Source organism: Neopsephotus bourkii, unplaced genomic scaffold (genome assembly GCF_033783945.1).
Source record: "Neopsephotus bourkii isolate Nb327-2 ecotype Australia unplaced genomic scaffold, CSIRO-AGI_Nbou_v1 NB_234, whole genome shotgun sequence".
NCBI classification, from domain to species: Eukaryota; Metazoa; Chordata; class Aves; order Psittaciformes; family Psittacidae; genus Neopsephotus; species Neopsephotus bourkii.
In genome coordinates this window covers 2,051,369-2,078,266 of record NW_026900744.1, presented here as the reverse complement: position 1 = coordinate 2,078,266, position 26,898 = coordinate 2,051,369, and the positions used below count along the sequence as shown (strand labels likewise).

The window sequence follows — 26,898 nt, the reverse complement described above, 5'->3', positions numbered from 1 at the left end:
TTGTGTACATTGGATACTGTAATCCTGCACACAGCAATCACAAAAAGGCTTCAAAGTCTATACCAAGAGTAGAACAGGCAAATGAAAACTCTTGTTTTTAAAAGAGTTATCCAGTTTGGGGGTTTTTTTCCCCTATGTCACTAACTAAAACAAGAAGTGTGGAGCACACTATTGTGACAAGAGCTCAAAAATCAAAGTTTTTTTACAAATCAGTTTGTTTGCTCCAGGATAAGAACACATACTTGCTTTCATGAAACATTTTAATATTTCCTCCCCCTGAAAAGTCTGTTCTTCATTTCCATCAAATACGATAACTACAACTTGTGAAAATTAAAGTCACTGAAACATTGTTCCTAAATGAGAACAAGTTAGTAAGAACAGACAGAAAACAAATTATGTTGAAGGTGGAAATGCCTGGAAATAATTTAGCACGTAGCTTCTCAAATCAAATGTTAAAAATTCTCTCACTGCAATTATTTCTAGCCTCTACAAATTAAGTTAGCAGAATAAAGAGCAAGCATTCAGACAGAAAACTCATTTTAGCCTTGTAAGTATTAAGAGTTCAATTTGTTAGAATTGTCCTTCTTTAACTATATGATACACTGAAAATGTACTTATTTACAGTCTCCAAACTAGCACCAAACCCACTGATTTCCACTTTAAAATGCAGATCAGGGATGAAAGTAACCGTGATATTTCCCAGAACAGTATCTGCCCAGATTTAATTCTGTAATTTTACAAGAACAGATGTCAGAAACCTGTGACACAGATTAATTTGCAATTTAGACCCATGTTATCTCTAACTTTTGCAGATAACGACTCCCCTGCCCAACTCACAAAAAAAATCCGATGTCCAGAATTTTAGTTAATTTTAATTTTTTATTTCATTTCTAAAGATTCCCCATAGGCTCATAATCCTCCACCAATATTACTGAATGCAACATATCTTTTAAGGTGAGAATTAAATAAATACATAAGCAGTTAAAGATATAGATAAAGCATGTAAAAAAAAGGGCAAAAAAGCTGCATTTTCAAGTGCCATCAAATATCCAACAACTGAATTAATACGCAAGAAATTGTGGAAGCAGACATGAGCACTACAGCTTCTGGCTTCTCTCAAAGCATTTTCTGTCAGATTCCTGCCCCATTAAACACTAAGATTTCTTTGGAATAACAATTCATCCAAATATCATTTACTATTAAACATGCATTTTAAACACTAAAAAAAAAGACAACACAGAACTGAAGCAACAGTAGTTTAGGAAAGCACTACTGAGAGCTGTGGCTATTTCATTTAATAAACTGCAAAATATTTATGTCAGTTTTGAAAGGATGCTGGGGTTCTTGGTTGTGTCTTTTTGGGGGGCTTTTTTCAGACATTCCTTGAATTTTCCTTTTATTCCTTGAAATTCACAGTGTTAATAATAACAACAAATTAAACAGCCAGCCCCGGAGAGACAGTTGCACCCAACTGTGGCAAGCAGTCGAACACTTATAGAATTTTAAGTATTTCTTTTAATAATTGATGCAGTCATTTTGAATCTTTCTGCATAGGATATAACGTGTGAGTAGATTGCATTAACACTGCTTAAACATTTCAACTTGTCAGTATGGCCAAGTCGATTTCTGAAATATTTGCAGTATTTTCCCATCGAAACAGTAATAAAGGTAGAATAAATATATGCCACTGCTTTATAATCACTGAACATTAATGAATATTTTATGTCTTTTTAAATCTCCCTGTTTAATTTAAAAGGGTGAAATTAAGTCTCCTCCCTGCAATATGCCAATTATCTGTAAATCAAACAATAACTTGGCCATTATACTCCTTTTTGTTAATATACCAGAAGCTAATTTGAAAACACTGAACTGCATTTTTAGGTAATAATTGAATAGTCCTTCCTGCCCTCTTGTGGTTGGCAAATGCAACTCCCAGAGAGCTTTTCCACGGTGACAAAAATATACCAGAAAGAAAAGTAAACTATTAATTTGTTAAAGTGTGAACAAGAGAGGGAAGGGGAAAAAAATTATCAAACCATCTAACAGTCCCTGGAGAGGAGACAGACAAGGAAGAGAAGAGAAGGAAAGATTCCTTCGAATCACACAGACCAACCGGATTCATCAATCATTTGTTAACAATGCTCTTTCTATGCTAAAAGGGAAAAAAAATAATAAATTAAAAAGCCATTAGGGACTTAACATCCTAAACAGTGCTTGTTTTCTATAATTAGACAAATGGTCGCCAACCCTTTTACCTCAGCCAAATCCCCAGTGATTTCCACAAGACTCTGCACAGACAGACATATTCACCTGCTCAGCATCAGCTGCACAAGAAAGTCCGGAATTCTCTTTTCATTTTAGCCTGTGACACGGTCTTCATAATTTTATAGTATTAGATGTAATACTTAGATAGAAGACATAAAGGCAAAGAAAGGTTTGATGCTCACGCTGGTTATGGGGTTTATCATTTTGGTTGCTTAATGGAGAAAATCATAACTGACTTTTAAATTACGTCAACTTTATCTGGTAACACATTGACTATAGTCTGCCATTATCAACAAGAAAGAAAACTTCAGTGCATGTAGAAGCAGCCTAGATTCCCATGCATTGTCACAGCTTTCTGGTTCCTCTAAGCTGGGAAAGACTCATGAGCAAAGTACTAATTGATACAGCATACATAAAAATCAAACACACAATACGTGTGTTTTCTTTTAGAATCTCACCACTTTAAAATTAAAAACAAATATTCTGATAATTTATTGCCATAAATATTCAAATTGTTATTAATTGTAAAGAGTCAGCGCTCAGCCCCTCAAAAAACAAACTGATGCAAGGTTTGTTTGTATTTAAAAATAAAGCAAAATAAAACAGAACTTACTATAATAGGTTTAAAAAGGTAAGTAGAAAACAGACTTTTATGCAGGGGAGAGATCAGAATTTAGATCTTAAGAACAGTAAGATTCACAATGAAAACAATGATGGTTTTTCACTGTTGTATGACATACTGTTCCTTTAGCTAATATTATGGAACTTGAAATAATTCTGTCTACAACATCAGCATGTGGCATGAAAAACTTCAGTAAATCTGTTCAACCCTAAAAGATCAGTCCAACAGCAAACATACATTTAATTTGAAAAGCAAACATTTAATCTTAATATTTTGTAATGTGAATTCTGAAGATTCACATTTATAGACTGTTCATCATGTTTCCACAAGTTAGTAGGCTATATAGAAAATAACATCCAAAACATCTGGCATTAGACATACCATGGAGCACAAGGCTTTAGAGCACCTTTGGCTTTAGAAAGCAGTTTTTAAGTTATGCCAGACTGCTTGTTCTAAATTCAGAGTCCAGAGTCATATTGGAGATACTTGTTCCCATAGGACTTAATTCTGATGAAGTTCTCTACAATATCACCCCTTGCTGGCCATTCTACAGAACGGCAGTGACATCCATTATCCACAAAACCATTTGGCTAGTAAGAATTACAGCATTACAGTAGCAACCAGTAACAGTAGAGGTGCCTACAAAATGGAGATGGAGCTAGTTGAAAGAAGGGAAGACAGAGGGAAGCTTCAAGGGGCTTAAAGATAAAATGTGATTTGAATAATTGTTTTCCTTATTATTTTAGAGTAATTCAATAACACTGACTGCATATTTTGCTACTACCAAACAAAAAGAAACATCTTTTCTGTATAAATTAATAGAAAACTATTTTTTTTAGGCCAAGTTCTTTAATAAAATTACAGCAATCTTGATGATCCTATTGATTAAACTAAAAAAAAGAGTCGAATAAAATGAAGGAATAGCCATCAAGACTATGTAAACTCTCTTTAAGAGAGCTGGCATTAGCTATAATGAGCTACATTTATTCTTCAGCTGTGAAACAGCACTCACCTCCTGAATGGTACTGCTTCCTGAGAAGTTGAGGTTGTACTCCCGCTGGACTTCTCTATGGGTGACAATCAGCATGAAGTTTTGATTTAATGACTCCTGCAGGGCCCTGAAATGGTTGAAAGAAAAACAAGAAAATCAGGGATAAGCATGTTATAGCTTGTTTTACAGTTGGATGCAAAAACCCCAGGGTACCCTAAACTCTACATGGACAAGTCCAGGCACAACATTATCATCTCTCTTTTCACTCTTAAATGCAAGGAAGCATGCTGAGAATGACCAAAGGCCATTCCTGAACTCCTTCCTTAATAAGGTGACTGCAGCCTTTAAAGCTCTTCTAATGTTAAGTATTCTCAAAATCGAGAGACTCACATTATCTTCACAAACATCGGGTATATTTAGCACTCATAAAGCCATTAACATCAGACTTGTAAGCATATTGATGACCAGACAAAATATCAAGCTACGATGCACATTAAAAACTGATGGTAAGTAGAACAAGGCAAAGCATGCTCTCGCTTCTCTAGGTTACCTGAAGCATAAACCAAACGGACATTCTTCCGCTTAGTTTCATTCGAAGCACATAAACCCAGCTAATTAGAACTGGAGAACTAACCACAGCAAAATTTCTCATGTGGGTACTGAGCATTTAGAAAAGTTAGTTCTGCCCAAGCTGCTTTAAATGTGCATTAAAACTTCTTTAATCATATGAATTATAACAATACTCTTAAAATATAGATTAAGCAGGCCAACTATATATTCATGTTGTCACAAACCTGGGTTCTTATCTGTATTTTTCCCTGGTAACAAAACATCTGGATGTTAAAAAGGCCTCCTGTTTGCTTCATTAGGTACAATATTATGCAGCTATCTACTTTCCAAAATAGAAGGCAGGACTTCTGTTATAGGAATGGCAATTACAGCCCACCAAAGTCTCATATAGGCTACAAAACTGCAGCAACACTGTAACATAAACTTAGATTTCTAAACAATACTTAGGCAGACTAGATCTGTTTGCTGGCATATGGAATTAAAATGGGCTTATTCAATCCTAGTTTTTTCTTATCACATATTCTTAAAAGAATGACAGACTGGGGGCTTTTTCCTGCACATCATCACTATTCCATGGCACTTCTACATGCCATTCCTCTTGATAATAAAGGACAAATTCGGTATGTAGATGAGCATGAGCACAGCTGTACCTCAAGATACAAGACAAGAAAGACTACTAGATTATTTGAGACCTGATTTGTTAGTTTTAACTTCTACTGCAATTACTGATGTGTGGCTTTGCTGCTCAGATGGTAAGAAACCCATGCAATACTCACTGGAGGCTTTAGCAAGAGATGCATGATTTGCTTTAACATCTCAAGAAAAATTACCTTACTAAAATATCTTCACTCAGCAACTTAATTTGGATTCTGTGACATCTTAAACATAATAATCACATACTACAAAGCAAGTTATGAAGTGCTATTTCTCATCTTTTACAGTTTTGTGGTACGGAAGATAAATATAACTCATTGTCAATGCCAAGTTTGATCAAGCGTATCAGAGACACTCCAAATGTAACTGATGTCATCTATGATGAACATGAAGTTTTCTGCACTTGGCAGAAAATCTTGTAAGAAAAGTCCTAAAGAATACTTAAAGGGGGGAAGTTGCATGCCCATTTTTAAAGGTAATTCTAATTTGATTATTAAGAATAGGTTTTGCATCACCACAGCCATATTTTCTTTTGGCAAACGTTCAGTAGCAATAGCCTGCTGTGCTTTTCCAGATTCTGATATTTTATTTGTTTTCAGCAAATACTGGAGGCAAATCACATACTAATTGCTCAGAAAACATTAATTACAGCGTATGTGAATGGCTCTGGACTCCATACAGAACCACACAAGGCTTTCATAACTATTTTTGACTCTTATCTGAGTATCTGTAGATGCTAACTGATAACGATTCACATTTTCATTCTGTAATTGATGCAAACACAGAATGAAACAGGCTAGTTCAATCAAACCCTCTACCTCTCAAGGTATGTGTGATACACACACTTCAGCACTATCCAAAATACGGCATGCTGATAAAAAGCATCTGTCCATAGAAAAGGTTTTCCACTTCTCTATTTCACCTGGATGTGATAGCAGAGAGTACTTAGAAAAGGAAAAATATATTCTTCAAACACAGTTAATTTAAATGAAGTGCTTAAAATTAAAAGCCTCAATTTTTGAAGTTACTAGCAATTTTGACACCTCTACTTTCTGGATTTCTAAACAACACAGGCTGAATGCTGTTAACAAGCAAATTCTCAGTACACATTCATAGATGAATATAGTCAAAGAAAAGGCTGAAAATTAAGCTGTCTGAAAAAAACAAATGAAAAAAAAACTTGAGGATAAATTTGGTTTTGAAGCGTTAGCAATTAAAAGTGCATGGTTAATTATTCACTTTTTCTTCAGAAAAAAATAATAATATAAGTATTACTTGTGCTTGCACAGAAATTCAGGGGTCAACTGATCCAATTCATTGAGCTCCCACATCAGAATTTCATATGGCCTGACACCCACAAGACCTGGCCTATATATGCTGGGAGAAGGAGTTGATGGCACTTCTGATGAGCCATTTGTGCCAATGACTTCCTGTGTGTAGGAACACTCCTCTGAGGGACTGGGTCGATTTGAGCACCCAGCTGGACAGCCAGCAATGTCAATCCCCTCCCAGATTAATTTCCTCCAGCAACTACAGGTATAGATTACCCCAGATTATTTGTTTGCTTCCAAAACATATTAAAATTGTATTTTCAGCCATTAAGGCTATCCACAAATGTACAAAATAAGAGCATTAAGCAGTTTCATTTTCTTGCAAATGTTAACAGCTGACTATAGCCTTCCAAATGAAACATCAGCATGAAAGGAAAGGGGAGTCAGGGCAAAACCCCAGGTCCCATTAAAGTCAAGACAGATTTCTGCCTTCCCCCACCCACTATGTAATTTATCTGAGAATTAATTAGTGGGAAAACTAAATGCTGGAAACAGACCGCTCTTATCAGCACCATTTCTACACTCCTGCAAACCCTACCTTTAAAAAGCATTTGCTGACAGGTTATATATTGCCATTACATTTTTTTCTCCTCAGCTGAATGATTATACTTCCACTATGCAGCACAGGAGACAAGGAAACTTGATGGTATTTTGGGGCACTAATCTACCATTAGAGGAACTCTGCCTACACCCAAAAAAAGAAGTCCAAAACCAGACAACAGAAAATAGACCCGAACAGAGCCATCAATCTGACCAGTTCTAGCAAGAGAGGCTTGGACCAGTTTAGGATTTCATATGGATTGCCTACATAGAACTATTACCAGCATTATCACAATGCAGCACAGAAACCTCAGTGGCAGACCAGGATTCAGCTGGGGTTAAAACTCTACAATACACAAAAATGTTCCTTTCTGAGGCCTGAATTTCAAGGAAGGGAAGTTGCAAGCATTTTTCTTTTTTTTTTTTTTTCCCACTAAACTCAAAATATCAGAACTCAATTATGAGTCTGGCACAGATTTATTCACTCCATCAGAACTCAGTACAATTTATGAACCACAAGTCTAATAAATAAAGAATAGAAACAATATTTAGCCAAAAAATGTCTAACTAATCTTAAGAGACAGCAACTGATCAATCAGTCTGAAGCAGGACAGTATTAGTATTGATATTTATTATATTTTAAGCTCCCAGTTTTACTGCTTTTCTATTTTTCTGTAACACTTAATATATAAAATAGACTGGTTGTATCTATTGTTAAGTGATTGCCTTGATGCTCTGATTTTTTTTATGTAAACTTTGCTTTTTAACAGCATTTTTCTTTGACATTTTAGTAATATTTTAAGCTTCGAAACCGAAAGTATATCCTTAATCAATGTTCAAATGTTCCTTTCCATTTCAGTCCTGTATGTTTTTAAGGAACACATTCAGTATTTCTCACTAGGCAGTATCTTTCTCACTTACATGGAGGTTTTTCCCAGAATCTCTGAATTTTACATAAACAGGTATGACACAAGGTAATTAACATTTCCATTTTAAACTTCCAGATTTATACAAGCTCATGTCAACAGAAGTCCAAATTTACTGTAATTACAGATTATTTACATTAAAACAAAATAAGAAATCAGTATGTAAATGTAATGTTTGTTGTAGCTAATGCAGCAGGAGGTGGTAGATTAGGTTCAAACAGCAATCAGTTAGCAAATCTGGCTAACATGTAAATGAGCAGAAGCCCTTTTGTTTACATTCTATTGCATTTTAAACTTCAGGATTTTTAAACTGTCTCATGAGCAGATGTGAAAATAAAACATTAATCTTACCATTCTTATTGAAGCTTTCAAAGTAACTAAAGCAAGGCACTGCTCCTGTCCAGCTAAACAGACAATACTAATAATTGGAGTTGCAGGTTACATCGTTTGTAATTAACACTCTGCTACAGTTGATAACATACAACAAGACACCATGCCACAATCACCACTGCTCCACAACAATCTAAAACACAGGCACTCAGCAATACATGGAGCCATTACTTGGAAGATGGGGGTTGTGAGGGGTTTTTTCCTATCCACACAGATAACATTTCTTAAGCGAGTTACAGTTGCTTAGCAGAAATACATCATTTCTAATAACCACCAAGTAATGCGACTGGTCAAACTGCTTTTAACTGGTTTGAACTTTCCAATGATTCATCAAGTATAGTAAAGTATCTAAGATTTTCAGCTGTTCACAAAAAAAAAGTATAAATATAAAATACATTATATTCATTAAAATTACAACCAAAGAAAAAAATTGATATAAAGCATCTCCCGGAACGTACAAGACAGAAAGAAGATCCTGATGACCAAGCTCCACGGCCAGACCCACATGCCTATGCTTTTGATGCTCCCTTTTTGTATTCTCCCAAATCCTTTTCCTAAACTGGCCAGTTTCCAAGCAGCACCCAAGGCAACAAATGGAAATAACTGCACTCCAAGGAAGCAAAGAATCTAAATCTGATGAAGCTGGTGCAAGGGATCTCTCCCCTTTGACAATTAAACGATGGACATTCTTTAGCACCTTTCAAGACCGCTTTCCAAAGGAAATCATGTTCTCCACTCACCTGTCCTACCCGGGAACTTTTAAACGTATTCACTAGTTTCAAGGAGGTCTGACAGTGTTAGTAAGGTCTCAAAGACTGGGTCTAATTCAACAGCCAGGCAGAGGAAAGGGACCCAATTTACTACCCACCTTAGTTAAAGGCTGCATTGCAAGTGTAGTATTTTATACTCCATCCAGCTGACTTCCAGCCAATGATCTCACAACTACCCACAGCATATGATTTTTTTCCTTTGATATTACCTGACTACCACCTGGAGAAGAGAGGCAGGGCTGACTGTCTATACAGGGTTAAAAAGGTTAAACTGGTGATACAAAATACATGGGAAGAACTGGAGACAGTGTCAAAGGTAGGTGAGATGTGGAAACCATGGAGGGATGGAGCTGAGTTACTGCAGCCACTGGGATGAGGCCCAAATTCAGCAGAAATCAGGTTTCATTCTGCCCACAGTTCATAGAACATGTTCTTATTCTTCTTCAGATCAGGCATGGATAAGTATGGCTTTGTCAAATGGGAGAAGCAGGGCATGTAACTGTACAGGTGGTATTTGGCATTTAAATTTAATCTTTACTCCTCAATTTACCAGCATGTGGTAATAATTCACTGGGTTTCTATTACCTGTAAGAGCTTTAGGTATGTCACTGACGAACGTAGACACCCTAGGAGATTTTTGCTTGTTTAAATTGCAGGATCACTTTGCCATTACATTTAGGTGCTACTTTTAAGTTAGTTGTGGGTTATGCCCATTCAGTCTGTCACAATAAACTTCAACGCCTACACACCAATATGTTGGAAAAGGATGTTTTAGACACTGTTCCCCCTCAGTGTCAAGAACAGGCACAAACTGCAGTTTATAGAGCTGTGACCAGATTGTTCCTTCTAAGAAGGGCATATACATAAAATACCATGCACTGAAATCTCCAGCTTTTCATATATCACTTTCAGGAGCTATCCAAATCACGACTATTTATCTTGAGTTCAAAATAGAAAGCATTTGAAGACAACAACAGATAAACTCACAAAGTAAGAGGCAAAGTTCCTTATCATCCATTAATAATAGACGTGAGCATGACGCTTTTAAAAATTGTGGGTAACAAACTAATCTGAATAATAACTGACCTAACAGTAGGCAGTAAACAGTGTAACTGCGTTTGGTACATTGCTTCAATTAGATGTGTTTTGATCTGCATTGATGCTTTAATTGGAGGCAAGCCTCCCCTTTCATCTAGAATTTATGACTTCAGGGAGATGATCTAGCCTTCAAATTATCCTTGTTTAAGTAGCCACTAATTAATCATCGTTTGCTATCCCAAAGCTACCAACTTTATCTTCAAAATATCCAGAACTAATCTCCACTATGAAACAAGTATAAACTGTAAAGGTAACAACCACTTTGATTTTACTAGCAAGTTCTTTGAAACTATGCATCCACTAAAAAAAGCCTAAAAACTGTTTTTAAACACTCAGTTATATAGTTTATTGCAGGTGCAATAAACAACATTCTTCAGACCCCAGTTTGCTTTCCAGAATCAGATACTCAAACCACAATATTCAGGGATACCTGGGTGGAAAACTTTGACATTGGAAATGGATTGTTTTAAAAACAGTGTCTGCAGTGTTATTCTGCAGTATTTTCACTGTCTTTCACTTAGCTGCTTAAGTACAATGGCTTATTGTCCTTACACACAACTACAGCTCCTGTTTGCACATACAGGGCGCTTACAGCTCACCCCCTCTCTGCGCCCGTGCCACTATTCTTGCTTTTAATGCTTCTTTTCTTTAGTATTATAATTCATATCAGCGTTCTTCCTTCCTCCACAGACAGTTACACTTGTGCAGTTATGCATACTAGTACCTTTCAGTAATATAAGAAATACTTTTAGTCATTAGGAAACCAGTTATTTCCATCGATTGTCAAGATTTCCGTCACCAGCAATATGACAGTATTTGTTGAATATCCTCCTATCGACTAGAGGGTAGAAAATCAACTCCTTCCTCAGCCTGAAGGCACTCTCCAGTCTAACGATAAAGCAATTTCAGCAGCTCCAAGCACGGTCCAGAGCCGCAATCCCAGGCTCAATTAGCGGGCACCCTCTAGCGGCTACTGAATAAAATCCGTATTTTGCTGATTAGAGAGCCCGTACAGGTCTGCCTTTGAGAAAGGGCAGGAAAGAAAACAAGCTAAAGTAATCAAATTGCAAATTACTTTGTAAAAGTAAAGATTCCATCTTCTATAAAATAACATTTCATTCGCAAACCTTAGTAATAAGTCACCGACACGTGAACACTCACCGTTAACTTTTTGACTATTCAAGTAAGATAGCCTGCTCCATTAAACTGATTATAAGATTACAAATGACTTTTTTTAATAATTTAAGATTTATTTATAAATATTTTTATCCTACTTTCTTGTTTCCACACTACACTTTTGTTAAATTAAAGTCATCACATCTGGGAGGTGTAAAATTCTGCGTGTACCTAAGTGGTGGTACCTGTACCACACCTTTTCAACAATGATATGCTGAGATACTTCATCCCAACACTTCCTAGAGCAGTGAAAATGCTTTGTATTTACTGAATGCAGATTCCTGCGAGGATACATGTGGCTTCATAAAAACCATGCAAAATCAAATCACACAAGCAGAATTTATGGCTAAAAGACTTACCCAGAATGACTTGAAGAAGGAGGAGGCAGGTCAGGTGTTAGAACATAAAGACTATTATTTTTTGGCAAGTGTAGAGTTTTTAAAACAGTCTGAAAGGAGAAAAATCATTATAAATAACATGTCAGAACTGATGTTTCATTTTGTTTCTTTTAATTATTGATACTTATTTACAATACCACCAAATATTTTGCTTCAAGATACACTTGCTGTTAACTTTGTACCATCCTTTTTGTAGGTAGGCCATGTTAAACATATAGACCACACAAACTAAAGTCATTTGCCCCGAATTTTTTTGCAGTGCTTAACAGCCCCTTGTATGCCACCCAAGACACCTAACACTGTTTGACACTCACAATTCGTGCATTGTAATTCCCACCCACGTATGTTGAATTTGAAACTCTGAATTCAGTTAACTGAAAACACAGCTGAGAACTTACACTATCATCTACATCTCCGGTCTTCCACCCTTTTAACAGCATTTTAGATGCAGGAATCTGAAGTTCATTTTCTAGAATATGTTTGATATCTCCTAAAGAGAAAACAAAGAAAATATATAAAATATAGATACTTACTGCTTTATTTCAAACAGTACTGAGTTACAGGTAAAAAAAAAAACAAGACTAAGGTATAATTTACTATGAAAACCGCTTTTAGCATAGTTACCCTTGCAACATGCACTTCAAACAGAAAAGACAAATGAAGGCAAAAGAAATCACATAAAGCACAAATGACTGGAAAATCACATGAGGATCTGATGTTTTGGGCACATACTTGAGTAGCTCTACACTGTGTATGCTAGACGCATGTATTTGCAGATGCATGCTACCTGGAGCAATGGCCTTTGCCAGCAATAAGGAGTGTGCATATTTTTGATACCTAATTCCATTATGGTTCATCCTGACCTGAAGAACTGGAGTGTTCACACAATTTACCCTCTCTGACAACTTCTTCAATGTTTTGCACATTTCGATGCAAAACATGTTTTCCTGTAGCTACTATAGTTGTAAAATAATTCAGGCTGCAAGGTACATCAGAAGCTCATCTAGCCCGAGGCCAGCTCAAAGGTCTAATTCAACCAGTTTAGTGAAAGATTTGTCCAGCTGACTCTTAAGCACTTCTAAGGGTGAAGTCTGACAACTTCTCTGGCCAATCTGTTCCAGTACTTCACCACTCTCAGCTGAAAAAAGAAATAAAAACCCTTTAATGGGAAATCTTCATATTACAAACTGCATCCATTGCCTCGCATCTTAATATTGTGCACCTCCAAGGATATGGCTCCATCTTTTCTGTGTCTTCCCAACAGCTACTTATAGACAGAGGTAAGGTCTCTTACCTCTCCCATTCTCTTTCCCTGGCTCAAATAATCCAGTTTCCTGTGCCTCTCTTGTGTTGCCATGCACTCCAGGCCCCTGACTATCCTGCTGGACTCACTTCAGAATTTCAACATCTTTCTTGTACTGGAGACATCAAAACCAGATGCAGTGCTCCAAATGCAGTCTTACAACTGCTGAATAGAAGGGAATAATTGTTTCTCTGGATCCACTGGCTACACTCTTGCTAACACAGCCTAGTACCTGGCTGGCCACCTTCACTGCAAGGGTGCACTGCTAATGCACCCCTATTTCTTTTCTTTATAAGCTGCTCTGTAGCCTGTCAGCCCTGAGCCAGTTATCAGACAGGGTATCACAGAGCTATCCTATCGTACATGCAGGACTTCAACTTTGCTGTCTTTGAACTTCATGAGGGTCCTGTCAGCCCATTTCCTCAGGCTGTCCAGGTCTCCACTCCTGCAGATTGTCCAGGTCCAGGATTCCTGCACTTCACTTTCTCTGATCTGGTATTCACTGTGAACTTGCCACAAGCACTCACCTTAATGACGAGGGTTTTAATAAAGACAATAAGCAATACTGGCTCCTGGATCAACCCTTGAGGGACATCCCTAAACTAGTAACTGCTTACCAGTCAGACTTTGAGCCCAGCAGCCCAGACAATCTCCCTCCCTTTGCAGCCCATTTATCCAGTCCTTATCTTAGCAATATGACTATAAGAACACTACAGCAGAGAATGTCAAAGGCCTTACTAAAGTCAAAGTGACATCCACTGCTCTCCCCTTGTCCACAGAGCCAATCATATAAAGCAAATAATATTAATTAAGCACAATCTGCCCTTAACAAATGCATGCTTGGTGTTTCAAATCACTTTTTTTTTCTTTCCTCTGCTCAAAAAGGGCTTCCAGAAAGATTTTCTCCATAATCTTCCCACTGACCAATTTCAGCAATTACTATTGAACAGCAAGCTCACGTTTCCCTTAGCCTTTCCTTTCATGCTGATGGACACAGAGAAGCCCTTCTAATCCCTCAGTGGTTTCAGATCCACCTGAACTTTGGTCTTCCTAATTCCAAACCTGCACACTCTGGCAACATAGAATCATAGAATAGTTTGGGTTGGAAAGGACCTTAAGATCATCAAGTTCCAGCCCGCCTGCCATAGGCAGGGACACCTCGCTCTAAACCATATTCCAACATCTCCATATTCCTCCTGGGTAGTAGCCCATCACTACTTTCCACCTTCTCTGTACTTTCTTTTTGCATTTAGCTTGGTCAGAAATTCTTTGTACTTCTGTGCTGGCCTTCTGCCATGCTTCCTCCAATTTCTGCATGTTGGAAGGAACTGTTCTTGTGCTTTGAAGAGGTTGTCCTTGAAGATCAACCAGCTCTCTTGAGCCTTTTTGCCCTCCCGAACAGTCTCTCATGGGATCCTGCCAAGCAGATCCCTGAAAGAGTTAAGAAATTTCTTTCCTGAAGATCACAGCTGAAATGTTACTATTTGCCTTGCTCCTTTCAGGACTTTTAACACAAGGCTGCGTCTTTACATGCCAAGACAAAGACAAAAGTTTTACACTGACTACTGCCCTATAGCTCAATCATTTATACCTGAAAGAATTTAATAAGCAAAAATTAAGTACTACGGCTGCAGAACTCTGTTTTATCAGACTTTTATATCTGCTTTGCATGGATGCAACTGAGCGCAGTGGAAAACATGCAACACTAAGCAAGAATTCGAAATAATCACCACAAGGTGGCACTAGCTAATACCAAATCGAATGCTAAAAAGGCAAATAAGGATCAAAAGTTTCAATTTCAAAATTTCATCACAGACATAAGGCTGCTGCACTGAAAACTGTTTTGATCAACTATTTCTTCATATAGTTCCTTATTTTGATCTGCATAGAGTCTGCACTAAAAATGTAAAATTAAAAGTACTCTTCTTAGCGAAGCAAACTAACTCCCAGCTTGGGGGATGTAAAAAGTAACACTCTGCAATACTAACGATAGAGTATTTCTAACATACTGCATCAGTTTTAGGATAAAGACAATAGAAATGATAAAAGAAACCTTAATTTGCACAAAACCAGTTATTTTTGAAGAATGCAATGATGTTTTTCACACTGAAAAGAGCTCCTTTAATCTTGCCACAAATCCTGCACAGAAAGAGATGCCATACAGATTCAAAAAGGAAATGCCAAGGTCATCCGCTTATTAGTAGGTTGTGTCTACAATAATCCTAACTCCAAATTACATCTTCATGCCTCAACTTCATCAGTAACCTCAGTTTTGTTTCTGAAGCAAGTTTGTAAGAAAACTAGATCTCAAAATGAATATTTGAGGGATCACTAACCTTTACAATGGATTAGTGAAATCTTGCTTTCTTAAAAGCTGCAAAAAGACCTGAAAATGGTTTGCAGCTGTGACGGCTGCATTTCGTGGGAGTCTTCTTTTTGGAAAGGTTTTTGGTTGAGTTTGCCTTTTCTTTTTTTTGGATTTAGACTTTTGGGGTTGGGTCTTTTTTGTTTGTTTTTAACAGTTTTACCACAGTAATTTTCATTTCATCTTTACAAATCCTTACCAACTGTGGAGCTGTCTTCAAGTACTACATCCACATTTCTGTCTCTGTACTCAACCCTGAAGTCAAGCATTCGAGGCTGTCTTTCCACTATTTGTCTAGATGGCACTACATGGCGAAATGCTGAGGATGAGGAAGGAGTTGAAGAAGCTGCTGTAGAATGACTTGTGGGGCCATATGCTGGTCCATGTAAAGTCTCTCCACCATATTCACTGAAAGATATGCAGATAAGAAAGGTGAAATAGAACAGCTTGATATGTTTAAATAAAAGTCAGCAAAGCAAAATGAACAGTATTAGTCACTTACTACGGTCTACAGCACATACCTCTTGAATAAACTACAGTCATATCTGAAAATACTGGTTTATTAATAATTAGAACATAACTTTCATATCATCAATACTGTCACTTCAATAACTCAGAAGCGATATAGGAGAACAGCTTAGCTGACAAGCATTTAATCCATTATTTCAGTCTACAGTTCACTATGCAATTAATATCAGAAGTATCTTGATGAAGATTATTTCCTGTTCTGGGAGTGCTGTCACCATGTAAGAATTGGCACCATAGCAACAACCAGCCTTCTACATCATTGGGCTAGTATCAAATGGGAGTGAGAATAAGAAATAAAGCTTAAAATACTGCATATGGATTGGTACCTTCCAATACCAAATTAGTGGAAAACAAGTCAGATGTGAAGATAGTACTTCAGGTAAATAAATCAAGATAATGAGGTATATATGGCAAAAAAAAAAATACCTAAAAGTACAAGAGTAATGCAACGCTGAATTCTAGCTTGCCTTTAAGTTCAAAATCCTTCAAGCCTCCTGGACATTCATATAAGAATATCCCCATACATTCAATTCAACATTACAAGTCAGAATAATCTGGGAAACCCTCACTACCCAGAAGCACTTCATCTTCCCCAGTGAATCTCTCCACAAGCAGCATATAATCGGGACTAGAAACAAAGGTAACAAAACATGAAATTTCAGGAACTTTACCCCAGGGCAAGAAATCTATGATGTACAGAAATCAAATTTGGAAGGTAAGAAACTTCACAGGCTAAGCCTAGCGCTTTACCTTGAGGATGTTCTTATCAGGAAGACTGGGTAGCTACAGGGTATCATGACAGAGGATGCAAACTAGAAATGTAAGCACTAAGAGAATGGAAGCCAAGCAAAGAAGGATTTAGAGATGCTGAGATGCAAGTTGTCTCATTTCCATTCTTAAACATGTATTCTGCCCTTGAAATACCTCAAGATCTCCCTATAGAAATTATCCTTAAAGCAAGTCAAATCTGTCATCTAGAGGAAGCCTGAACTTTAAAAAGCATCAATGTGGATGGCAGGCATGTCACAGAAGTACAGAAATTATATACAGCTACTGCAAACCCCATCACTGTGCCTTCCACATTTGAAAAAGAATGATGTATTACGCTTGTAAATTATGAAGCCCCTTGTTTTACAAGGGGCTCCTTCACTTCTGACATCAACAGGCGCAGAAGGATGAATTCCCAGCTACCAAGACCCATGCTCAAAGACCTCTGCTCAAAGGTCAAAGACCCACTTCAGAGGTCCAATGAGCACAGGAAACAGCCTTATTTTCAGGATTAAAAAAAAAAACATAATTATGGAGTGATACGTTACTGTTTGAAATCTGATGGCTAATCTGATCGCCAGCTACAAACTGAATACTATAACCATTTTGTTAACAGACCCAAGAAGCAATGTATATCCTTATTTTCAGGACTAGATTTTGTTGTTTACTTTTTTAAAGCAACACAACTGAATTATAAAACAAAATATACTTTTTCCCCACCAAAAAATTAATTTACTTCAAGACCAATTGCATTAATTCTATCTGATTCCATCACAAAAAGCATCCTACATATCTGAGTGGCAACCTCTAATGGAATATAAAAAGCCTCACAGCAGTAAAATAAGCCTCATCTGGAAACCACTGGAAACAAGGCTGCTAAATTTTCTGAGCCCCCTTTTAAAGCACTTCCACTGGAAGGAAAAAGAAGATTATTTGAGACACATTTGACTGTCTGATTTCTAAACATTAAGGAATTAGTGTGGAGTAGAGCTGGAAGTGGACACTGGACCAGCTTTTCACCCAAGTCAGGTGTAACTACTCCCCAGCTCCTTCCTCCTGACCAAATGGGTCCAAAACTGTTGGTACTTTGAATACAAACGCTTTGAGGTCAGGACTTACTAATGCAGGTAGAAAGAGTGATCAACACAACTAAGACTTGATCTCAATTTGTCTAGGTAGGTCTTACAGTAACTAAGCATCTAGTAACTTTTCTGAGCAAACGAGGTTTTTCCTGAATCAAAAACTGACTATTTAATGACAGCTTTAGTAAGTGCTGACAGAGATGCCAAAACACCACCTTACCTACATTATGGATCTTTTTTTTCCTCACTAAACTTTTTTAAAATAGTACATTGAGTATTTTTCTGAACAAAATTTTAAACATTGTTTTACTGTCTCTCTAAAATAGCTCAGTTCTTGTTCTGCTGTTTCCAGCTGCCTCATCAGCATTTAGGAGCTGGTGCTTCAGAGACTTCAAGATAGCCAAGCGTCAGTATACAAGCATAAATTTCATTCAGAAGCTGACAGAAAATCAGTAAAGCTGCTTTTAGAAGGAAGCAACCTCACTTTGTCTAACACAGTATCTGCTACCTCGAATTCATTTTAAAATAAATAAATAAATACAACACACACACCCCAGAAAATCCCTGCAAAAATACAAACACTTTAGTCCAGGGATAGGGAAGCATGGAATAGCAATACCTTTAAAAATGCCTTTCAATATAGCAATACCTTTAAAAATAAGGGAAAAGAAAATACTTAGCCAAGAACATCTGTGGATTTACCTTGCAGATTTTTAGATACTGGGGTTGGACACTGTGTGTCAAGTCCTGACACCTAAGAAAGCACACCAAAATCCAGACTTTACAGTAACACCCTGTGGAGAATGACCCAACAACCAACAAATCCAAAATAAACCCTAACTAATCTGAATAGGTGTTTGAGCTGGTCCTCCATCACTATGGGAAAAACTGAACGTTAAATCCACTTTGCCAGGAATAGAATCTGCGGCTCCATAAAGTACTTTAAAAAGAGAATTACAACATCTTATCAGGATTTGGGAACAAAAACCATAACTGTTACCTAGCATCATTCCCTGTGTGTACTGCTCCAGTCTTCTGTACTTACCTCTGTAGAATGCCATTTTCTTGTGGTATTACACCATTTATAGCTGCCTGGAAAGAGAAAACAAGTCTTGAGTCAAGCATGCAGAGCAACAAAATCAGAACTTCTATAATGTTTTAGAGTCATTAGCCTGCTTTAAAATATGCCATAAAATGTTCTCCATTCAGTGAATAAATTTGGTAAACGATATTGTCATTAAAATTCCTGCATCAAAAAAAATTGTATTTAAGTGAAAACGAACAAAACTGAAGCTCAGGGTCCTGTGGGCTTGTGATGGATTGTCCAGGTGGAATGCATAGGAATAAACTGCACAGCCCACGCTCAGTAAAGCTAACACTTTGTACACTTGGTATATACATACAGTGAACATACGGCTTTCAATACATCGAGCTAACTGTGCAGACAAGGCTGCCAGACAGCACATACATAGAAAATCTAATGTCTCCCAGAAGTATCAGACCTGCACGAACCTTTAAACCTGCACAGCTGCACATACACTGCATGCTGCAGGCCTGATGTGCTCACGAATTGCTGAGGTCAGCAGAAATAGCTACTCAACAGCACACATGCCTTGATCACACCTATGACTTCCAGACAGCCTCCTTCTAGCTCACATGTACAAATACCATGCAGCTTCCTAAAGTCCTCATGTGGCAGGGAATTCAAAATTCAAACAATCTTCAGGTAGAACTGAAGTATTTTTAAAGTCAGATTTATGCAGTTTAATATCCCAGGTTGACCAGATCATCAGAATACACAAAATATAACTTAAAGGTATGCAAGTACAAACCTAACAAGCTGCATTCAGATTTGGTCTTATCTGACATTGCAGAGTTACTATCTATGAAAATATCCTAAGGAATTCTATCTCATATTAAAATACATAATTTTTAAAAGAGCTACAATGTACACCAGTTTCAAGCTCAAAACCCCACTTCTGGTAAAACTGTCTTCTCAGCCTGTTACAGCATTGATCCAGTCTACATTGCAGAAAGTTTTGATGCATTTCCAGCACACCTGACGCTATAGAAGTTAATATAAACTTTGAATTTATATGTAAGTCGGGATGAAGGAAAATCCTGGAAAGCAAATAAGACTTTCTTCAAGTATTTAGAGGACAACTTGTATTTCAGACTGCTTTATACCACCAAAAACGTGTTTTAAAATTATCTCATTGCTAGGACTTCTCAGGTTTGAGCAGCAGGAAAAGTGATACCATGTGAGCTGGTGAAGGGGACTCACATGTTTTACTCCTTAGCCGATTAAAGTTTGTTCTGATTCTTGCTAGAAAATATGGGAGTAAAGACATCAGAACCCTATCTAACTTCAGACTTTCAACCTTAGCCCAGCAGTGGGCAGATAAGGTGGAATAACACAGGAGGGAATTTCACAAGGAATGAGAAAGAATTCAAAAGAAACTCTGAAGAGAAGAAAAACAGACTTCAAAAGACTAATTCTATTTCTGCTCTTTGATGAACTTTATAATCACTATTGTGTTCACAGGTATATATTTGTTAAGCTTAACAGTGAGATTAAAGAGAGCTTATAGCATCCTGCTGATCTCCATTTGCTGCTGTAACAGCAGCAATTAATGCATTTTACTATCACAACTCATCCACTGTCATGTCAGATATATGTGACCTGTTTGGCCAGGTGTATCTGGTGAATGGTGTCTGATGAAGACAACACTTGTCATGGTTTAAGCCCAGCCATAAATCAGAACCACGCAGTCTCTCTCTCACTCCCTCCCTCCACCCCCTCCCCCCCAACTCCCAGAGGGATGGGGAGGAGAACCAAAGAATGTAACTCCCATGGGTTGAGGTAAGAACAGTCCAGTAACTAAGGTATAACAGAAATCACTACTGCTGCCACCAATAATAATGATGCTAAGGGAAATAACAAGGGAAGCGACTACAACCGCTCACCACCCGCTGACCAATACCCTGCCTGACTGAGCAGTGAACTAGCCCTTCTGGGTAACTGCCCCCAGTTTTACATCCTGGGCATGGTGTGCTGTGGCATGGAATAACTCTTCGTCTAGTTTGGGTCAGGTGTCCTGTCTGTGCTTCCTCCCAGCTTCCTCTCCTCCCTGGCAGAGCATGAGACTTAGAAAGTCCTTGGTCAGACTAAACATTACTGAGCAGCAACTGAAGACATCGGTGTTATCAGCGCTGTTCCCAGGCTGAAAGTCAAAATCACAGCACTGCACCAGCTAGTAAGAAAGAGAAAAATGACTGCTACTGCTGAACCCAGGACAACACTGATGTTTAGAAGCTCAGAGATTCCCTGGTATTCCAGGAGACCAAAGTCATATACTGCACAACTGAACTATGGACACCCATCATCTATTATTTTTACAAATTGACATTGAAAAAATTTGATGCTTAAGTGCTTAATAAACACAAAAAACTACATTAAATCAGTATTTAAATGCTATAGTTTCTTTATCTCTGAATACATAAACATGATTTTTTACAATTTCAATTAATAGTTAAGGCTACATAACATCAGAAAGTACAACTGCTGAACTCAGCTAAGTAACTGTGATATTGTAATAAGATTTATCATGTATCTAGAAACAAACATTGCATAAATAATAGCAAAAAAGCAGACAAGGAAAAAGGACACACGTATCTATAAAATACAGCAACTACCCATGAGGCTGTATCAAATTACAGTGAAAACAAAGCTTCCTACTAGATCAGTTTTAAATCAGCTTATCCACCATGCATAGCAAGAATCAGTGGTTTCTATTTAACAATATGTCTCATTTATCATCATTGTGGTTTTTGCAGTCATACAGAGCTCTTGATCATGCTCATCTAATAAACCTCCAGGAAAGAGTGGGAGGTTTTGGTTTGTTTGTGTTTTTCTGGATTTTCTCCCCCCTCATACTCTTCAGGAACATTCATTTCATTTCTGTCAATAAACAGGTAAATCGGTTAAAAGACAGAAATATCCTTTATTTTGCATCTGTAGGATAGAGAGCAAATACAGGTTTTTATACCACAAGACCCGCACTAATAATGATCTACTGGTGCAACAGAATTCTCTTTACTCAGGAAAAAAGAAGTACTTCAGCTATGAAGAAATATAACAGCATGGCATTTCCACACTTCTCCTGTCAAAGCTCAGGTCTCAGTCTTAAGAGGATTAAATCAGCTCAAACTTCTTCTAAGCCTAGTTAGAGGGGTTAAACATGACAGAGGCTCCAAGCTATTTTCTTTAAAACTTGAATAACTCATTTGTTCACATCCCCAGTTTTGTAAACTTGATGACATTTAAGGGGCGCAGTAGTGAGAAAAAAAACAGCAGCAGCATTATGTACTTTTTTGATGGAAAGACCTCTATTAACCACACTGTAAAAATAAAGACTCTGGACACTGTTTGTTAAGCAAGATAGAAGACTAAAATTATGTAGACAGCAAATGGTAGCAGTGCACATGTAGATATTGCATAAATATTAACTATCCATGTTCTTACAAGACATCTATAAGTAGACCCTGCAAAGAAAATAAGAAAAAGGAAAAACCATCTGCTTTAGAATTTCACAGGAGGGAGGTTGTGACTATAAAAAAAAAAAAAAAAAGATTAAAACCAACTTTTAAAAAGAACAAGTTATTACGGCAGGATTTGTTCCAGGCTGTTCTTCCCCAGTGTCAGTCCCCTCTGAGAGAGGATCAGGTCTCTTACGGTTAAGCAAACATTCACAGATATTACATTTTTTTGTCTTTCCAAACGGGGATCATTTGCCCATCCAAAGCAGCCTGTGTGACTGCTATACAGTGATTTAAAAGATGTATTACCCTAGAAACAATGTTAATAACTAGCACATTAAATCTACTCATGGGTTATTAAATATACCATACCTGATTCAGAAAATTTCTCCAGCTTCCAATAACCTGTTGCTGAGAGTGCTATCAGGGAAGCAGCACTCTGTGCTCACACTGTTCTCACACTGTATATCCACAAGTCAATGGTAGATACTGGTACCACAGTATCTTTAACAGGTTCTAGAATTTTTCCCAAAGCTAAGAATCTCAGGTGTGTCTCAGTGCTATCCATACACAAACTCTAGCAGAACACTTCAAACTTGGTACAGAGGGATAGAAAGGGGGATGTCATTATTGGTTCGGTTACAACATTCAAAACAACTACAATTTATTTTAGGAAATCATTAAGCCAAATTTAGTTATTCTTGATTTATACATTTTGTTTAGTGTCCTCAGTCATACCCAGGAATTGAAATGGTCAAACATTTGGACCTGCTTTGGACCAGACTGACATCCAGAAGTAACTTCCAATCCTAAGTGCTCTGACTCCACCATCCAGCAGTAGAGGATATACTGATAAACATTACTGACAATCTTGTTCATTTAAATGAATGGGAAAACTGGAACATGACAGAATACTGGACTGAGCACCAATTACAACGGTTCAAAGTAATAACACTTTCCTTAGTGTTTGTTTCAACAGCAAGCTTCCAAATTACAGTATCAAAATATATTAATCCAACTTTTTGTTTCCTGGAAATATAGGAAAGAATAAAGCAATAAGGTTAATGAAAGGTTACCAAATTCATTAAGAGTTTGGGCAACGCAGAAACTCTGCAGTATTCTACAGACTGAAATTATTTAAGTGCCTAAAGAACGCTGTGAAGCGGACTCTGAAATTTAAAGCTTTTCCTTAAGGAAGTATTAATGTAAATAGGTTAGTTCTGACTAAATGTGACTATCTTTTATGAGAACAAAACAGCGTTAGCAAAACCAAGAACCACCATTTCTTAATAAGCTGAAGCAACAATGTTGATGTCTTCTCTCAAAATACAATTATAGTACTAACCATTTCAAAGTAATTAAGCATGTCTTACAGTGACTCTCCTCTTAGGGTAGTGAAGGTCCTATGAGTAATTACGGACAAAACATAGTCTTTTAGATAGCACAAACATTAAACTTCCGAGTTTAAAATTCTCAGTGGTCATCACAAAGATGGACTGGATTTGCCAATCATATTATTTACAAGCAGATGTCTACATATACTGACTGTATATTCAAGCAAGGTGGGGAATCCCTTTCTTTTCATGAACTACAGACAGGAGATAGTTTTTAGATTTGCAGAATTTGAAAGTGATGTTTACATGAATTACCTTCAGAATTCAACGCAGCCCCAGGCAAAAAGTGCAATCAAAGGCTTTTGCAATGAATAAGGTGGGCAAAGATCCTCCTCTGTGGCCACCTTTGTTCCCTCTCCTTTCCCATCTCCACACCACACAATGGTTTTGGCCATCAGATACAACCATACCCTAGATATTGTCCTTTGAAACCTTCCCCATTCCAACCCCTATCACAAAGAAGAGCAAGAGCTTTTACAAAGCACGACATAAGATCAACCTTACAAAATAGGGCATTAGAAAACACATCTCTAAGCAAAAGAAGAAAGCAAGTTCAAGCGGTATGATGCTGGCAGATCAACCCTTTCAGAAGAAAAGGCTAAGGAGACGTAAATGCCATGCACATGTGGAAGCTGCATGAGTTTCATTGAGATAAATAACCATATCGGCTTAACACAACCAGTACAAGTTTATGTATCAATCAGCTCACACAGAATTCAAAAGCCTTATTTAGGTTTGACTGAATTCAGCAAGCAAGACCATTTTAGTCTACTTAATAAAGGCCACGCAGACTTTACATCTGTTTAGCTAAAATTTGAGGTGGTTTACATTAAACAAACACAATACACAAATGAGACACAGAGTAATAGGAATTGCGATAGCAGATCGATTAAGCCAAACTCCAAAGATGTCCAATCAAATTGTAACAACTGCTTCAGAAAGTAACGAGGAAATATAATGGAGTAATTTGCTCATAAAGCATTTTCTTCCAACACCCTCATTTTCTGTAGGTCTGACATTTCCAGATTTCCAGTAATTATAATGTTTGTTGTATTCAATGTACTGTAATAGCGTCATAATTCAGATATTTAATTATTTATATGAAACACTAAGTGCTGTCTTGGATGAAAGGATTTGTTTCTTATGACTTTCAAGAATCTATATTCTTCCCCAAGTGCTACAACTCCTAGATTTTACTTCTGGTTTAAAAAAATTTGGTAATCTCAAAAACCAAAACAAAACACCAAAGTTCTGTATTTCGTGTCTTTCCTGATCATTTTGCCTTTTCTTTCCACTATATATTGAAAGTTTCCTTGATATAAAAACAATTTACCTCAAATCACAAATTCAAAGTTTAGCTCATGCTGTTTTCTCCATTAAAGAAATAAAGGCAGCTCCCTGTCTTGGAGAAAGGCGTGTTAGCAGCAGGACTATGTTTTGAAATATAACCAAAATGTGGTTGTTTTGTTGTTCCACACTAAGCAAACAGAAACCTATTTTAATATTTGACTGACCCTTTCAGCATCTAATCTTGGATTGATTTCTCAGTCTGATTACACAAGTGACTGTAACACCAAATCCTGCATACGCAATCTCGCTACAGAACTCTTGTATGTTGGAAATACCAGCCAATATTCCTCTGTGCTATCAATCTATCCTGCTTAAATTCAAGCAAATTAAACCTGCTTTTTCAAAAGCTAAAAGTGTAATGAAATATACTAAAAGGCCTGCATTAAATGATCTATAATACACTAGGAAAAAATACTTATCTTTTGTATTTTATTATATATTTCCACATCATCAAAAGGGTCATTTCCACTATTCTGCTTACAATTCTAATTCCATTGCAATTAATTCTACTTCTAATTTGGGCTAAATGTGCTATTGCCCCTGAAATACAATATTCTTACTCTAATTTCGTTGCTTTCACACGATAAATTGTTTATCCTAAAGATTTTAAATCCATTATTTGGTGTTCAAATAAAAAAAAAAAAAAAGGATGATAAGACTCCAAATGCTTTGTACAATGGGGAGCTTTAAAAAACGAAACAAAACCCAAAACTGAACAAATGTTATCCAGAGAGGAAAACCAAATAATTAAATGATAAGGGATAAAGAAAAGCATTAGTAAGATAAAACACGCATGAAAGGACCAAAAATGCAAAAGTGCATTCAAAATTGCTTCCAAACTATAAGTCTACATGACAAAGGAACATACTTTTATATACAACAGTAAAGCAAAACAGGAGAAGAGCAAAGATTTATTAGTTCCTTTTGAGCACAGAAGTATTTCTTACAATGAAACTAACTTGCAGTGGTTCTGCTGTGTATATATATATATATATATATATATATATACATATATACACACACACACATATATGGATAGATACATATAGTAAATGTTTTGAAATGATGCTCCCCTAATACATTTCTTTTTGATAAATACTAATTTGGGCTTGTATTTTCAAAAGAACTGATAATAACAGGTTATGCCAGATGCAGACGTGTCAAAACATTTCATCTGCCCTGCTGATACTGTGGTTACAAGAAACTGGATAAAAAGCAAGGAAGACTATGCATAGACTTTTCTTGCTCAGTTTGCAACGAGGTAAAAAAACCTAGGAATAAACAGTAGAAGCTTCACTAACTGATGCTGACAAAAACAGACTGCAAATATCAGTCAATTACTGCAGTCTATCTGGATTAATAATAAAGGTTTGCTGGAATCAGCTACAATCCAATCCCTTCTTTATGCCCCAAGGCCTTGAGATTGTATTATGAGATTCCCAAGCAGAGGAAGGTAACTTCTGCACAGCTTTATGCAACCATCAGCTCTTGCCTATTACAGTCAAGTCTGTGAAGCATTATTCTAAACAAGAAATTCCATAAAACCTGCAGAAATACCAATTACTTTAGACCAGAAGCTTTTTACAAACAAGATACATTATCACTTTCCTACATACACAGCTACTTCGAAACCATTACTTCAACAAGTAATGACTGCTGTAAGTTCTAAGAGATTTTTTTCAGCTTGGTTTTTTAAATGAATGCAATCATATTTAAATTAAAAAAATTACTAATTGTGCCCCAGTAGTTGCAGAAGCAACCTCTACCTTTGTTATCTCTGGCAGGCTTTGCAATGCAAAGAAATGAGTCAGCTTTTTCCTGTAGCTTGTGTTATACTT

General features: G+C 37.0%; 1 protein-coding gene across 1 annotated transcript in view; it reads right to left on the bottom strand.

The window, feature by feature from the left end:
- FAF1 (Fas associated factor 1) overlaps positions 1 to 26,898 on the bottom strand; it is a 170,723-nt gene that overhangs the window by 115,938 nt on the left and 27,887 nt on the right. Inside the window, exons 3-7 of the mRNA XM_061344844.1 lie at positions 18,823 to 18,869; positions 15,599 to 15,807; positions 12,130 to 12,221; positions 11,693 to 11,781; positions 3,900 to 4,005 (exon numbers count right to left, since the gene is read on the bottom strand). Coding sequence (XP_061200828.1) covers positions 3,900 to 4,005; positions 11,693 to 11,781; positions 12,130 to 12,221; positions 15,599 to 15,807; positions 18,823 to 18,869 — 543 coding nt within the window. The remainder of the gene's footprint in view (positions 1 to 3,899; positions 4,006 to 11,692; positions 11,782 to 12,129; positions 12,222 to 15,598; positions 15,808 to 18,822; positions 18,870 to 26,898) is intronic.